The following is an 18,347-nucleotide window of genomic DNA, read 5'->3' as shown; positions in this document are numbered from 1 at the left end:
ACAGCATCAAAGTTGGAAGCAACAAAACTTACGATGTTATTTATATGTACCAATGTCAGCAATTATTGGTAAAATTGTGTACCTAATTATTAATTTCGAAAAATAAACTATAAATCTTCAAATATGAATTCATATCCGTTAGCACTCGCGGATTGGACGAATTTTGTGCGGCACTAGCACACACCCAATCACGGATCAATATTATAACGCGCGCCAATGGCGCGCGAGCTACATGGATCACGCGATCGCTAGTCAGGCGCACCCCCCCCCGTAGCTGCGCTGTGCGCTGCGCAGTTCATGAGTTCACATCAAAATGGCGCTCGCTCACTCGCTGTGCGTAGAACGTAGTACTTGTGTAAACGTGTAAATAAATTGGAGATAGCATACAAGAAAACAGGTAAATATAAGTATTAGATATACCTTTACTTTCTTGCATCGAATATCTAGTGAAATCTGCATTAGACCTCAAAACGTTATGTACTTCCAGAAAGGGTTCGCGGTTCACCTTTTTTGTAACGGTTTCCTCGGCGTCCTTTACAAAGTCCAGTTGATATCGTGTCCTGTCCACGTCCAGGGTGGATCAGACCTGATCTACAAAATCTTGGAGCAGCCGCTTTCGTCGTATGCCATTAAAAAAATGTAAGTATTTATTAGCTAAGTACATCTAAATTTAAAACGATATTAGTACATGCTTGATTGTGTAGGTTAATTAAATAGTCACCAACACTAATAAATTGTGTTATTCTCTTACAGTAAAACATGCCCGTTATTAAAATTTGGTCAGTAGACCAAACAATCAAGAAAGCTGTTCCAATAATGGACCCAACTTTAAAAAATATCATTGAAAAAGGTGAGTAAATCTAAATTAATTTGACTTTTCGTAATGAAATATTTTTTGTGTAATTGTAGAATGTAGTGTATTGTAGAATAGACTATAATTGGATACCTACTGTTAAGCATTAATGTGCTGACTCAAACCACATTTATTTTGCAGTATGATGTCAATTTAAAAATTTGACGCTTGAAGTTGACAAGATAGAGCTGATGCTGAACCCTGGCTGTACCTAGTGGAACTCAGGTTTGGTGCAACATAGGCCCACGCTATTTTGATCATCCGTCACATAGAGGGAGAGCAATACCCAAGATATAATTCATAATCCATTTTCTTCCAGATGAGGTACCATCCTAAATATAGTAGTTCCATTTACTAATCTTATTAACTTTTTCTTTTCCAGGAACCATTAACCAGGGTTCAAGTTGCAGAGCTATCCGAAATAGCTGCGCCTAACATTGTATTTTTAGGTGAGACTTAATTATTATTACAATGATAAAATGCCTTACTTGCGAAGCATAACACTGTATGTTTCATATAATTTATAATTAATCATAATATAATCTATATGAAACATACAGTGTTAAAACGTAAATGTATTGAATAAATCTGTGGCCCTAGTGAAAAAGGGTACAAGTGTCGCGCAGCTTAGTTGTAAAAGGGGCATGGAACTTACACCCTTTTAAAACTGCGCTGCCCGAGACTTGTACCCTTACTCACTAGTAGTGCCACTTAACGTAATACGATAAATTATCTTATTTGAGGAGGAAGTATTAAATTTGGGGGCCTATTATATTACCTGTTTTAACCATTATGTTTTTTGTCCACAGATAATGAAAATATAATTATATTACTTGCTGGTAGAAAAAACGATTGTTAGCGAAACAGATTCTGCCTACGTCGTTACAACTATTGATGGCGGCTTACTGCAACTTGAATATGGAATATCCAGTGGACTGTCAAAACACATTAGAATTTATACAAAGGTATATTTTTATTAAAATAAATCCTAAAGAAGGAAGTCATAAGTAATCGTTTTTGATTTTTAAAAAGCGTTTTTCAATTAAAAGACATGTCAAGATCGCTTAACTTCTTGCAAGTTCTTTCTAATGCTAAAAAAACTAACTATAATTAATGTCAGTAACAAACATTTTCAGACAATTCGTTACTTGAAATGGTATAGGTTTCACGCATTAGATTCACATAGGCCTTATTAACCGAAACTTTTATAAGACTAATTCATAAGAAGTACTTATGTACATAAGATATAATTTATAGTGTCGTATATGTCTTCTACTTTTTGTACTCTGTCACAGAATAAATAATAATAATATGCACGTAGACGTGTATATACGCGTGTGCTCTATAATTTGAGTGTGTGAAATTCAATAAATTTATTTCTTTGTAATTTTGTTTTTTATTAAATAACCTCCAAACTGTAAATTGCTTGTTGTTTGTATATTATGACTGATAAAATTAGTTCGTTTTACATGTTATTAGGCGATATTTCCTAAAGAATTCAATACAAATTTTGTACATTTACATGCTATCGATAATTCTCAGGATTTTGCTATTAGCAAGTTGGTATTTGTTTTCTTATGTACTTTAATAAATGCAGTCTGCAGACAGGCTGCATTAATTAAAATACATAAGAAAAAAAACTAACGAATGGTTAATAACTAAATCCGGAGAATTACCGTAAATGTACAGAATTTGTATTGAATTTTACAGAAAAATATCCCCTAATAACATGAAATATTACCTAATTTTACAGGTAATAATACACAAACAACAAGTAATTTTACCTTGCCCATATTTAAAATCACAGTTTTCTTATGTAAAAATACATAAATTGTATCAGTAATATTACCGAATAAAATGGAAAAATACTTAAAAATCATTAAAAATACATAAAGTTTGTGGTAAAATCACATACGCAAACTGTAATAAAACACAATAATTTTGTAATATTACTGAATAAAAAGTAAATATACTTAAAAAAACATTAATAATAAATAAAGTTTGTGTAATTTTACAGACGAAATCTGTAACAAAATACATAATAATTCGGTAATATTCCCGAATAAAAAGGAAAAATACTTAAAAAAATCATTAATAATACATGTACTTTGTGTAAATTCACATACGAAATCTGTAATAAAACACATATTACTTCTGTGATATTACCAAATACAATGTAAATATACATAAAGTATCATTAATAATACAAAAACTTAATGTATTTTTACATACGAAATCTGTAACAAAACACATAATAATTGTGTAATGTTACCGAATAAAAAGTAAAAATACTCAAAAAACATTAATAATACATTAAGTTGGTGTAATTTCACACATGAAATCTGTAACAAAATACATAATAATTCGGTAATATTACTGAATAAAATGTAATCATACATAAAAATCATTACTAATACACAAACTTTATGTATTTATACATACGAAATTTGTAACAAAACATACAATTACCCTGTAATATTACCGAAAAAAATGTAAAAGTACGTAAGTGAAATTTTACGGATATGTAAAATTACATAAATGAGATTTTACAGATTATGTAAAATTACATAAGTGAGATTTTTACATATCTGACAGTATGATTATGTAAAATTACATAAATGTAATTTTACATAACCGTCAATTTGTTTGATTATGTAAAATTACATAAATGTAAAATTACATAATAATGAAATCAGGTCGATATGTAAAATTACATACGCCTTGTAAAATTACATAATTATGTAAAAATACAGAAAAGTTAGGGCAACGAAAGTTGCCCTAAAATTATGTAAAATTCCCTGAATATTTTTAACAGTGCGACCCCTTATTAACTCCTAACCCTAACCCCCGATCAGTAGCCTTACCAGCTTACCAAGAGTTTGACATTGATTTATTCGCTAGCGTGTGTGTAACTTACTTTCTTTGTTTGTAAGTTACGAAGACGTTAGCGTCGCTAATTTAGCGAATATGTCAATGTCAAACTCGTGGTAAGGCTACACTTGCACTACATCAAATTGGCGGTTTTCGGAAGCAAATGCTCGAGTTACTTTAGAAAACACCGAAATGACTTTACACGTGCCTTTAAAAACTGAGGAGTTCCCTCAATTCCTCATGAATTCCATCATCAGACCAGAACCAAAAATAATACGGAAATACCTTGGAGGTAACACCTTCCAAACAAAAAAAGAATTACACAAATCGGACTACGGATGTCGGAGTAATCGGTGAACGTACATAGAAAAAAAAATAGCCACAACCGAATACAGACCTCCTCCTTCTATGAAATGGAAGTCGGTTAAAAAGAATAGCCCCCAAAAGTGGCCCCCGTATTTAGAATTCATTATTCTATTTTGCAAGCCCGTCTTTGGGTCACCGACTTGCACAGGTGTAGGTAAATTCATTCTCAATCGATGCAGTAGTGTCGGAGCACAGTGGGTATGACAAACAGACGAACAGACAGACATACACGCACGACACGATTCGAACGTTAAGATACGTTAGTTAATAGATTAGATATGTCAGTGTCAAATGTGACGTTTCTTCAAACAAAAACGACACTTTTGACACTGACCCATCTACACTTAATCCATATCGTTTCTAGATCTATTAATTGACGAATCTTAAAGTTCGAATCGGGGAGACAGGGGTGATCCTAAAGGTATACCTACTTCCTCTTTTTTAAAATCACAGTACTAAAAATACTAAAATGGTTGTCCTGTGCTTGAAATTGAAATCATTTATGTTATAATAAGTGCCTCCGTCGTCTTGTCAGTATGTGACGATAGCCCGTAGGATTGCACAGTTGAAGTCCCAATGGGTCGGACAGTCTATTGGGGGAGACATGTACATGTCCAGCAGTGCATGTCCGCGTGGCTGATAGGTACGTAGGTAGGTATACAATCGACGTTAAGGACATTATACTATTTACATTAGTGCACCTTAAATCTGCAGCAAGCAATCTGGAAGCAGTGGTGGCCGAGTGGATATGACGTCTGACTTTCAATCCGGAGGTCGGGGGTTCAAATCCTGGCTCGTACCAATGAGTTTTTCGGAACTTATGTATGAAATATCATTTGATATTTACCACTAGCTTTTCGGTGAAGGAAAACATCGTGAGGAAACCTGCATACATCTGCGAAGAAATTCAAAGGTGTATGTGAAGTCCCCAATCCGCATTGGGCTAGCGTGGGGACTATATATATATATATATATATATATAGCCCAAGCCCTCTCGCGCATGAGAGGAGGCCTGTGCTCAGCAGTGGGACGTATATAGGCTGAAATGATGATGATGATGATGACCTTAAATCTTGTGAAATAAGACATAAAACTTAAACGTTTACCTATTTATTTTTCGACCTCGAATGCGCTAGGTAGTAGGTACCTACCTACCGTACCTACACTCACTGCCCGATTCGAAGTTTAAGATACCTCGATTAATAGATCTACAAACGATTATCTAGATTAGATGTGTCAGTGTCAAAAATGACGTTTTGTTTGAAGAAACGTCACATTTGACACTGACATATCTAATCCATATCGTTTCTAAATCTATTAATGGACGTATCTTAAAGTTTGAATCGGGGCGCCATTCGCAGCGGTAATGACCGCGTTCCCATAATTCACCAAACACATACGTAGATCGCAATCAAACTGGTCCGCCTACAAATTATGAATTGCATCGCACACATTCAACACTGAGATGACGTCACCGACTGATACGCAGAGAACTAGAGAGCAGTACCGAAATAAACTATTGGTCCCAAAATGTAATCTAGAAATGTATAAAAATAGCCCACACTACAACTGTATAGTCATTACTAATAAAATTCCATATTCCATTAAACAAGAACCTCGATATGCAGTATTTAAAAACAAGCTGAAAAAATTATTAATTGAAAAATGTTATTTATTACTCTGTAAAGGATTTTATTAACGATGACAATTTATTATAAACCTAATTTAATTATAAAATTGTATTTAGAGTATAATTTGACTTTGAAAATTATTAGAATTAATTTATTTTGATTGTATGAAATTATATTTGTTTTAACTTAATTGACTCGAATTTAATTAAATTGATTTTATTATTTTTAATTAGCTTTATTTGTAATTTTATCCAATTTATTTTATTTTGTTTTATTGTTTTAATTTAAATTATTTGTTTTTAATTAAATCGAATTTGTTTTAACCTAATTTAATTAGTTTTAAGTACTTATGTTGTGTGCCCTAGCAGGGCGTCATGGACTGACTTTATTTAATTATTTACACCTGTTTGCGTTTATGTACATGATTATATACAATGAATAAATGAATAAATGAATAAATGCTATGATCCAAAACAAACCTTTATTCTCTGCGTCCACTTTATTCATTTCCTGCGTTGCGCAAAGGGCGTACTTTGAATTTAAATTATGATAGCAATATGATATTTATCTCGTCTCGCATTTTGCATGTCTAAGAATTGGTTGCACGGGCGTTGCACCGTAAAGATTGACAAACGCTAGACCGGGCCGGAGCTTCCGGCGCTTCGTTTTCTATAAGCACCACGTGATCACCTATCAGCTGTCATAGAAAGTGACATGTTGGACGCATCGGCCCGGGCCCGGACCGGTCTAGCGTGAGTCATTCTCAAGTGCCCGTGACAGTTACGACGTGCATATAAAAATACTTTACTTATGTCCTATTTTCCAGTTTGTGTGATTTATTCATAATAATTAGGCTACATTTTGGCCTTTTCTTAAAATGAGAGATCTACCTATACATACATCACCTATTGAAAATTAACTTAAATATAATGTATTTCTATTTATTGTTTATATTTCTACCTCATTTTATCAAATTAGCAAAATTAAGGGCCCAACATACAATTTTTACATAACTTTGCCCACCATCAAATCTGCAAATAGGTGGGCAAAGTAATAATTCCAACATTATTATTTTATTTATTTAAGCATTCGTATTATCACAATTGACGTTCTAAGTAAATAACGAATATTTTATTAAACATTTTCCTATAAAAAAAACCGTGAAAATTTTGCTACATTTACGGTGTTAATTCGACAGGGACGCCTCACGATCGATGTCATCATGTTTTAAAAATCTGAATACGCCGTCTTACACTAGGTCAGTTCTTCATTTTACTGTGTAATATCGCTCTGGATCTCGTGAAATCGCGACCTACGACATTCTGATGGATATTCGTGAATATCAATATATGGGACACTATTTTTTATGCTCCTTACATGGAAAAACATCAAAAAATGGGCATAAATATGTAGATAACGTAGGTAACGTTAGATAATTACAGTCAAATACTTAATGAGCACAGAGTAGGTAAATTAAAATTACGTATTACTTAGCTTTTAGGCAATATAGCACCTTAAATGCCTTGAGATGTGTAAACAATTTCCGGTGTCGGATGTAGGTTGTCGTGGTAGTAGGTACCTAAGTAAACGGCAAGTCTTAGAGATTACCTAATAAAATATTTGAACCAGCAAGAATTTGAAAGATGTAGCTAAATCTGTCTTTGATGTCATCGACTTGCATCTCACGTCGAGGATGCACCGCGCGTGCTTAAAAGCGGAAGTATAATGCGATTATCGATTGCTATGACAGAAAATGCGTTGAATGGAAGGCGCGCGCGGGGGCGGTGCGCGGGGAGCCGCGTCGTTCGCTCGCCGGTCGCCAGTTAGTGCGCCACACGACGCGGGCTGCGACGCACGTACCACGCAGCCCGCTACGCCGGTATTTCGAGTGTAGTGCAAATGCTTGTGTTTATATGGCGCTCATGTTACTACAAGTGCTCGTGTTGGGTGTGTTCGCGGCAGCGGCCGATGGTTAGTCATTAGTGTTGTGTTTTTGAGCCACGTGCCGGTCCCGGGATATGTTTACGGCGGCCGACGCATGCGCCTGGATTGTTTGCGTCGTCCGCGGGTCAAACACCTAACCTACAAAGCCTATACTCGTTAGAGGCTGCCAAGTAAGTCTAGTTATACGGGGCAGGCGCTGGAGGCGATCGACATGCGGCCCGAAGAGTGTTGGAAACAGTAAAGGTTATATCCTCGTCCTTCCTCGTCCCGTTTTCGTATCTCAAGTCTAATGGGAGCTCCAATTTGAATGGTTATTAGATAATGCGGCATGTCCTCAGACCTGCATTCCGTTTGTTGCTCGTGCATGTCATACGCTCAAGGTCTACCTGGGATTTTTTGTCGCTCCGATGACCGTTTGATTGGAACACAATTCAATTCTAGCTGTTATGCTTTCTTTAAAAACTTGTTTGTGAGGTGTTACTGTTAGTCTTTCAAAACACAAGCCATTCATTACTTGTGTTTGAGAATATATTCACTGCCAGTTCTTTATTTAAATCGCGGACGTTGTTTGTGATGATCGTTATTTCTAGGTAAAATACCTACCCACCATTATATTTGCGAAGTTTAAGAGTACTTTCAAGTACTTGAAAGTTCCCAATTATCAAAAGTTTCCTATATAATAATTTGGTCTAACATACCTCCTAAATTGAATAATCGCTCATTGACTTGGGAGTACATAGTTAATTGTTTACTCATAAATGGCTGAACATCTAAAACAGGTAGCTTGGTAGTTACTCATGCCACTAGCAATCTGATTCATTATTCAATAGTAATTCATTACTTATCCATTATAATACAGGTTTTCTTGTTACCGCCGCAAATTACTATTGTATTTTCATCGGATCTACATACGCTTAGTGGGCGCTTATTTAAGTTGGTAAAATCTGATTGTAGAAAGAGTCGGACCAAGGTCTAAGCTACCTCTGCATCACATTGCATTGACAAAGTATGGAAATGTCATCATTCATGTCATTACTGACGTTAATACGATTTCCTCACTTTGTTCGGTTCGAGTCGCTGCTAAGTTAGCTTAGACGGACTCTATTTAGATATTTTACGTGTAATATGTAACATCAGAACCTATTGTAGATAGATAGTTTTCTTACACAATGCATTGTAAAACCAACCATAATAAATCATTCATTACCTTTTGTATTTTTATTTGTGTTTATGTCGAAGTGTCAAAATCATCTGCACATGTTCTATTACAACCTTAAAGTCAGTAGCAAAGAATGTCAGTAGTAAAGAAAACTGATCACATTAGGAGTCAAGTAATCAAGACCACCGTACCAACTGCCTGAAACTGCAAATGACAACTGAAAACGTTTTGGTCTTCGTTTACTCCCACCCAAAACCAGTATCCAAAGGCAGTAGCAAACGCCGGAGTGGGTTTAGTGGGTAGGGCCAAATTCTCCCCCTTCTCGTTAAGAGAGGGAAAAGGGGCGGCGAGTCCCACACACCGTGCGTAAATGCATTCCCACACCGTCAAATAAAGAAAGGTTCTAAAGTGGCCACACTCGCAACCATTTTTGTAAGGCATCAAGACAGGGCTTTGGGCCAGAAGCTTCCCACTAAGGTGTTAACGATCTGTACTGATATGACGGCCGTGTTGTCTACAACTCTACATGATAGAGTGACGAAGACAGAACAGAGCATGTCACTTTCAGTTGCAAGGCGTTAAAATATGACGGTTGTTTTATCACGCCGATAAAGTTATCCTTCTCCATCATATGCCTGCTGGTCAGGATCTCAGTAAACTTTCTATATAGGTACTCTTACCTAAGCAAAGACATCCTAAAGAACCTGATGAATGACACTACCACAGTTTGCTAAATATGGTTAAATAATCTTTGTAATAATTTCCAAGTACAAAATCTAAGTTAGAGCAATAAGTAAGTAGGTACCTAATGAAATAATTCCTATATTTCTCAATATTTGTGGAACTTGATTCCCAGAGAGCTTCAAAGGCACCTAGATCTAACCTCCAACGTTATTTACGTACTTAAATCTTATTAAGTGCCTCACAAACAAGAATTATTAGGTTGAATAACTCGTTTGAGATCTCGCAGCCTGAAAGCTCAAAATTGGATCAGTTATGGTATAAAAATATGAGGTAGTTATAGTAAGAAAATTCGAAAAATGGTAGTTATGTGACATACTTACATCTCTAGGTACTTACTTTACTTTATTCTTGTGCGTCCAGACTATAGAAATTTGTCGTTTTTGCATAAGTACAAAGACAAACAATATTTGTATTATACCATTATCATAAAACTATGCTAAAATTTAATTTTAAGTCTCTTTTTGCTGCCATTAGCGGAGATCCGAGATCGAATTTTAATTGGGGCAGTTTTTATTAATTGTCAATCATTATTCTACATCAAAATTCTACCTACTGTTCAGATTTCTAATTATCAGCCATTGGCAAAAAGCGTTAATTGAAAATTATCTTCATAAACCAAGATAAAGAGGCACCAGCACGGGCCAAAAATTTACACATTCTAAATGGAAAGATTATGAAGAAATCTCTGAGTTAATTTATCATAAGAAAATTTAGGTATCTACCACACTCAATGTTATGGTTATAATTATGAGGATGTGTCAAGTCAATAAGTATTTAACAAGGTTACACGTTACTGTGTTGCGAATACTGTATGAGACCTTCGCATACCATTGATACATAAATGCAGGCCAAATAGAAGTAACAACACCTCATTCTTACAGAAAGTGATCCAAGTTCAGGCGCTAATGGATATCCTTGACATTCACCTCACTTAAGTTATAGTTTCGCTATTGTTTGACGGCACAGATATGTAATACCATTGGGATAAAGGTGATAATTGTATACATATTTCTGGTGTGGTAATTGATAGGATATTCTCCCATAGCGGCCAGAAACGCGAGCCGTGTCGGCTAAGTGTTCCATTGTTGTTTTACTTGGGAAAAGCGCTATCTAGGCTATCTCTTATTATGTAGGCGATAATCTCATTCAGTGTGGGAAGCAATCCAGGATGAATTATGACGAAAGATAAATCTGCCTGAAATATTAATTGTGAGAATTTTTGGCATGAAACAGGAATAAAAAAGAAATTTGGAGATAATAAATACCTAAAGAAAATATGGACAAAGTAATATAACTTGTTACTGCAACGAAAGAACTGAAAAATAGAAAGATAATACATATACCAAGCAGTAATTGATTACACATGTAAGGTAAGGATGGAAATAAATATAACCTGAAACCTGAATAAACACAGTATCCATAACACTTCAGATCCGGAAGGAAACTAAGTTGTAAACAAAAGTCAAATATTTTGATGCGTGAGAGGTCACAGGTATCGAATCCAAATGTCCTAAAGAAAATGCAGAATTTCAGATACCTACAATGTTGATCTGTTTGAGAATGCTCGGTAATTTATTTGGCGATATTGTAATAATTATGATCGATGAATCTGTTTATCTATCCATCAACTGCGGAGTGTAGGCTTTAGTCAAATTTATCGACTGTGCGTCGTCTGATATCATGTAACCATCAAATAAGTGATATTGACATTATTATGAATGATGATAGACTTAGAGTCCTAAGTCCAGCAGCGAAAAGGCTGATAATGTTGATGAGAGATTTGCAACTGCACTGCGTAACAACGGGTCAGCAATAAAGGAGACAGGCATTTTAATAAAAACTGCCAACCTCAATCAGGTTCTGGACAAGCTCGCATACACCGGTACTCGTGGTAAATTAATAGGAATCCTCAATCACGCTGGAGGACGCATTGTGTATGTTTCAATTAATTTTCTGCTTCATTCGTATACGATTACAAGGTTCTTATTTCTTCGAGTACCTGATGTCTTTGATAAAGTTCCGAATAAACAAATCATCTCTACTGGAATACGAACCAAAATAAACAAAATATAAGAAGAAGATATCTCTAAACAATCAAAAGATAATAAGAATATTTGCAAATAACAGAGTAAACATTAAACTTCAGTCAAGGGGACGAAAATAAATATTTCTTGAATCATCTGATAGAATAGATGACATTTGGAAAGCTAAGACGAAACACCAATTAGGTCTAACTAGGACAACTACTCCTACTCTAGCAGCTCCTAAATATGTCTAAATTAATGAAATCTCGTAAACGATGTGCGACAAATATTATCTTACTGCAATCACAATGAAAAAGAAATAAAGATTTTGTTGGTATAAAAGAAACCCGGTATACGTTAATTGAAGATAAGGATGGTGACTTCTTGTATGCATATGAAATGAGAAAGGCAATTGTCCATGTGATTGTCTATCTATGGCATTGTCGAATTCCTTGGGTAAAAAGGGACCATTGACAACGATAGTGCCTTTCATGAATGGAATCTAGAAAAGTGGCATCTATTATTAGCCTTTTCCATTTGATATTTGGTCAAAGCTAAATATGGATCAGCGATGAAAATGCTCAAGTCGTTCTAATTATTAATAAAAGTAAGGAATATTAATCCCGTCATTAAAACATGTTTAACAAAAGACAGGAGTCGGCTGTTCATCAAGCGAACAACCGCTCCACGTCTCCATAGATTGTAATTAGCTGTAAGTAGGATAAGGCAAAATAAACAACATTTTATATGTATATAAATTTACTCCGTACATACACTAACAAGCAGCATACTACTTGGCACTTATACAGATCTTTCAGACAAACATAAGTAGCTGACACATCCACAGCCCGAATACAAGTAACATACGAACTAGAGAAATAAACATCTTTCTATTCTATTTCTATTCTATTCTACTATAACATGCTAGTTAAATAATTAGGTGAAAATGTAATATTACAAAGTTGTGAGATAGATGCTCGCACGGATAGGTACAGAATAAACCATCGGACTTGGTTGTATAATATACGTTATTATACGTTATACCACTACACAGAGCAATAGGATCCTAAAACACAGCTGTTACGCCAAAACGAAAATGGCAAATACTTTGTTGGTACAAGCATTTAACAAATAATCTATTTATAGCTTCAGCTTCATTGCTATTGTAATTTTATGTTATTAAATGGTATGAGATTAAAACTTGAAATAATGAATTATTATTAATACACCACATTCTCATTTGAGCTGCGAGACTTACATATTTCTACGTGTTGTCTTTGATGGGATCACATAAACGGTTAGCTCCATTGACAGTTTTAATTCTCACGCAGCACCAAATAATAAGTCAGTTAATCGCTCTGCTCTACGTATTTCATCGCTTGCCAAAAGGGGCCATGCTTATTTTTTACTCATGTCCGGTAAAAAAGCGTGTGATGACTGTAATCAAGGTTGAACCGAACGGTTAGCTAATAGATTGTAGAGCGTAGACACAGGGCCAGGGCTATAACTGCGAAAATCGAAGTTCGCAAATTGCGGGGATCTTTCTCTTTTACTCCAATGACGGCGTAATTAGAGTGACAGAGAAAAATCCCCGCAATTTGTGAATTTCGGTTTCCGCGGTAGCCCCTCAGTGGTATTATTCACAAAATCACAACGTAAGCCTTATTGAGCCTTAAAGATTGCTGTGGGACTAGGTTTATTTGTGTAAGATTGTCCAATAATGACAGTGAAGTCTTGCTAAGCGCGCTAATTAGTAATTAATATGATAATTATAGACGTACCAGCATCAGTTGCCTGCCTAATATGGAATAATACTCGTATATAAATAAATAAGAACCTAATATTATTTCAATTAATTAATTTAATTGCTCAGGTGAGCTCTACTTGCTAGTTCCCTAAGCAGTTTTGGTTTTGTTAGTTTGCAACGACACAGTTCTGAACATAGAAAGTTTGGTTAGTTTTTGTATGAAGATGAACAATTCATTTTTTTGTAACTTTGCCCACTGTTAAAAAAATATTCAATTATAAGGGTACATTATAATAGGACAAAAGTCTGTCATCCTTGTGTAATAATGTTAATAAAATATAAAAATTTAGTTAAAATGTTATCATATGTAGGTACATAAGCACAACTGCACAGTGCCGACGTTTTGATCCGCGTCTTAATAGACGTTTTCATTAATAAAAAACGTGTTTTATGCTCACTTGCACGTGCCACCGGTATAAATATGTAGTCTAATACAAGTAAGAAACAATAGGCGGTAAAAATACACATCACAATAGGTGGGCAAAGTTGCAATGTTTGAAGATACATCTTTATGGTCTGATGTGATGTCATTGTGGTCTTAACATCTGATGAAAATCTAAATAAAATTATTTGACCATACGGCACGATACGATATTATAGTGTGTTTAATATTATTCCGTTATAATTTTATATTCAGGGAGACGATTTTTGAATTTCGAGCGCTCGATTTCGTCACTCGAAAATTTGTTACAACGGCGAAATTATATTTTTGAAATACGAGCGATAGAAATTGGGGCTCTATGTAGTGGTATTGAGCACTCAAATCAATTTTATAAAATGCCTAGTAGTGGAGATAGTACCTATTCAAGAGAGAACACAAAATCGAGCGATCGAAATTAAAAAATCGGCCCCCAGATAACGAACATTCGGTCTTCAACTTTTGCAGTAGGCCCATCATCATCATCATCTCAGCCATAAGACGTCCACTGCTGAACATATATAGGCCTCCCCCTTGGACCTCCATTCGTACCGGTTGGAAGCGACCCGCATCCAGCGTCTTCCGGCGGCCTTAACAAGGTCGTCCGTCCATCTTGTGGGTGCCATCAGTAGGCCCTCAGTAAGTCAGTATTATTGATATAATGGTAGCGCTTATTATATCGTCTTGTCATATCGTCACCCTCGCACTTGTTAGACAGTGGATGGCCACGATGACAGTCGATAAATCGCGACCATCTTAGGCCCGTAGACGTCGAAAATAATACAATTTTAAACTTGCCACGAATTCAAGGTTGCTTTAATATAATTGATAATATTGAATTATTCATTTTGATTCAAAAGTAGAGTAATAAGGTATAATTAATGGGCGTTAGTCTAATTTTGTCGAGTCGTTTCACGGACTTAATTTTCCCCTTGAAATTACTTCTTATAAGAAATAGAAATTAAAGCCAGGATTAACGATTTTCTGTTCTCTATCGTAATGGTAGGGTGTCTTTTTACCCTTGTCGCTTATCTATGGCTAAGGGTTTTAATTTTTGAATTTTCGTGGTATTTCCCGACCGATAAGCGATGGGCGACGGCTTGCTTACCATCAGATTTGTCTTCTCGCTTGCCTCTTATATCATAAAAAATACCAATATTATGCGGGCAAAGTCGCGGGCGTACGCTAGTACCCTTGGTATGGATAGGTATACGTAAGTGAAAAAACATTTTGCGTTTTTTTTTTACATTGTTATCAGAGTCGGCCGGAAAAATCCGGCCCTATTCCTTTTTACCCTAAGAAAAAGTTGTGGCGTAAGCCTGATTCAAATGTATGGCATCGAGCCAAACGTTCTCAATACAGGGCCTGAATTGATGGATGGGGGAAATAGGATATGATACGAAGAGCCTTTTATATACAGAAACTAGTGAAATAATCATTAATAATGTATCAACGGATTTCAGGTCATAATTTTATGAATGCGCACCCGCCGCCATTAAACCGCACCCATACAATTGAAGCGTCGCTCTTTCATACGAATGCTTAATTTCAGATTCTTCAGATTATTTCAGAATATCTGTGTAAAATGAAAGTGTACAACTACGGTGGCGGTGGTTAGGTTCGTGTGACTCCGTCTACATCTGTTTGATGAATGACATTTCGGACGTCTCGGCCCAGGCACGGCCCGGTCTAGCGTGAGTCATCCTTTGTTCGTTGCGTCCCGGATACACAGCTATATTCGAACTTTAAGATACGTCAAATAATAGATATGGAAACGATATAGATCAGATATGTCAGTGTCAAACAAGTGTCAAAATTGACGTTTTTGTTTGAAGAAACGTCGCTTTTGACACTTGTTTGACACTGACATATCTAATCCATATCTTTTCTAGATCTATTAACTGACGTATCTTAAAGTTCGAATTGGGCCGATAGATAGGTATTTACTATAGGCACAGAATAAATAATTAGGGTTCCGTACCCAAAGGGTAAAACGGGACCCTATTACTAAGACTACGTTGTCCGTCCGTCCGTCCGTCCGTCCGTCCGTCCGTCTGTCACCAGGCTGTATCTCACGAACCGTGACAGCTAGACAGTTGAAATTTTCACAGATGATGTATTTCTGTTGCCGCTATAACAACAAATACTAAAAACAGAATAAAATAAAGATTTAAATGGGGCTCCCATACAACAAACGTGATTTTTGACCAAAGTTAAGCAACGTCGGGCGTGGTCAGTACTTGGATGGGTGACCGTTTATTTTTGCTTTTTTTTTGTTTTTTTTTTGCATTATGGTACGGAACCCTTCGTGCGCGAGTCCGACTCGCACTTGCCCGGTTTTTATTTTAGTACTAGGTACAGAAGACTCACTCTCTAACAAAACGCGTCTGTTACGATCAGCACAGATATGGCCGCTAGGTGGCGACAGCGCCACGCGCGGCTTATGGCAAAACCCAAAATTGGGGCCGAACGGATGCACTTTTAGCTACCTGTAGCAAAGCGACGGAATCGCGGAGTGAGCCACGCCTGCTATAGGTCTTAAAACGCGACGTTACCTACTACTGATTTTAGATTGAACTTTTTTCGTATCGCCTCGCCGTATTTCTCATAAAACCGTGGAAACGATGGAAAATCCTTGAACGCAGTAATAGCTCAATATATAAAGCTCATTGTTACCGAATTAAAGGCTTGCTACACGGTCGCCGACAAGCCATCTAACCGTCTGACCTTGGTCTGTCCTTGGACAGTTTTGGTCAAATTTTGTTGGTAACAACCGTCTACACGGTCCGGGACAGACCAAGGCCACGCGGTTTGGGGGCTTGTCGGCGACCGTGTAGCAGGCCTTTTATCATGGGCGAATTCCTACGTTCGATATCCAAATCGATATAAAATAAACCTGGTGGAAATCAGAGTAGCGTAGTGCGGGGCGCGGGGCGCGGGGGGCGCCGCGTGCTCGCAAGGTCAGGGGCCCCTGCGCGCCGAACCTTCGTACTTACACCGCTGACCAGTCATATACCCTATTTATACTACCGTAAGGCTCAGTAATCGTCAATTAACTACGCCAATGATGGTACTACGCGTCTATTGACCAAAAACGGCAATGTGGCATTTGCGTGCCTTTGTTTTTCGCTTAATGAATGTTTTGAACGCGTGTGTATTTTCTTTTAGGCTCGTACTGGGGTATAATACACCTGCTGGCAATGAAAAACGTTTTGGTTCCAACGCGTCTAGTCGCTTTGACGAAAAAATGGCGCAAAAAACATGGACATGTAGGTGCGCGTGAGATCTACCTAATTTTTGAGCAATTAATATTTGCAAAACGAGTTCGTCTGTCTCGCTCTCGTGTATCGGGGTTAGGGTTGCCAGATCGAAAGGCGCTAATATCGGGAAACAATATCAATTTTTCGGGATTTTGGGACTTCAGTCGGGAAAAAAAAAACATTCGAATTAAAGTAATTGTATTAAAAACAGCTATATTTTACATTATTGGCACTACGTCAGCTCGCTTGCTCGACGACAGTTCGGAACTTGAAATTATTGTTTTATAACGTGAAGCTGTTTTTCGGGACAGTTTACACTTTGTCGGGAATCGGGAACACATGCTAAAAATCGGGAGAATCCCGCCAAATCCCGACCATCTGGCAACCCTAATCGGGGTTCTTGGAATAGGCAATTACTAATGTTTTGGTGATTTCGTATTGGAATTCGATGCTATTGTGGGTTGTGGGAACGCGACGCGAGATTGCGAGATGGACTAACTAGAATAGGTATATTGGGTATATTAGGTATCTCCGTGTGCCTAGGTTTTTGGAGAAGCCTTTGAGTGTTAAAACATACGAATAGTATGATATGAATAGTATCCATCAAAATTACTTATGTTGGTGGACCATTTTTAGGGTTCCGTAGCCAAATGGCAAAAAACGGAACCCTTATAGATTCGTCATGTCTGTCTGTCTGTCTGTCTGTCTGTCCGTCCGTATGTCACAGCCACTTTTATCAGAAACTATAAACACTATACTCTTGAAACTTGGTGAGTAGATGTATTCTGTGAACCGCATTAAGATTTTCATACAAAAATAGAAAAAAAACGGTAAATTTTTAGGGTTCCCCATACATAGAACTGAAACTCAAAAAAAAAATTTTCATCAAACCCATACGTGTATCTATGGATAGGTCTTCAAAAATGATATTGAGGTTTCTAATATCATTTTCTTCTAAACTGAATAGTTTGCGCGAGAGACTCTTCCAAAGTGGTAAAATGTGTCCCCCCCCCCCTGTAACTTCTAAAATAAGAGAATGTTAAAACTAAAAAAAATATATGATGTACATTACCATGCAAACTTCCACCGAAAATTGGTTTGAACAAGATTTGGTAAGTAGTTTTTTTTTAATACGTCATAAACCGTAAACCGCAATTTTATTATGTCACTTGCTGTTACGGAACCCTTCATGGGCGAGTCCGACTCGCACTTGGCCGCTTTTTTTAAAGATGTACCTATAGGTAAGTAGTTCGTTTTTTTTACATTTTAT

At 36.6% G+C, this 18,347-nt stretch overlaps 2 protein-coding genes and 1 long non-coding RNA gene across 3 annotated transcripts in view; all 3 read left to right on the top strand.

Moving 5' to 3' along the window:
- The window catches only part of LOC134673879 (scavenger receptor class B member 1-like), a 353,882-nt gene that overhangs the window by 16,336 nt on the left and 319,199 nt on the right, over nt 1-18,347 (top strand). The gene's annotated exons all lie outside the window — the stretch shown is intronic.
- On the top strand, nt 274-2,240 carry LOC134673377 (uncharacterized). The gene is made up of 4 exons (XR_010099471.1): nt 274-397; nt 488-639; nt 754-1,302; nt 1,663-2,240. It is a non-coding gene; the product is annotated as an uncharacterized LOC134673377 (long non-coding RNA).
- The window catches only part of LOC134672207 (protogenin-like), a 169,756-nt gene continuing 158,945 nt past the window's right edge, over nt 7,537-18,347 (top strand). The window contains exon 1 of the mRNA XM_063530111.1: nt 7,537-7,692. Coding sequence (XP_063386181.1) covers nt 7,635-7,692 — 58 coding nt within the window. The 5' untranslated portion in view covers nt 7,537-7,634. The remainder of the gene's footprint in view (nt 7,693-18,347) is intronic.

The sequence above is a fragment of the Cydia fagiglandana genome, chromosome 2 (genome assembly GCF_963556715.1).
Source record: "Cydia fagiglandana chromosome 2, ilCydFagi1.1, whole genome shotgun sequence".
Lineage (NCBI taxonomy): Eukaryota > Metazoa > Arthropoda > Insecta > Lepidoptera > Tortricidae > Cydia > Cydia fagiglandana.
Note: the sequence above shows the minus strand (reverse complement) of the source record. Positions and strands in the feature narration are given on the sequence as shown.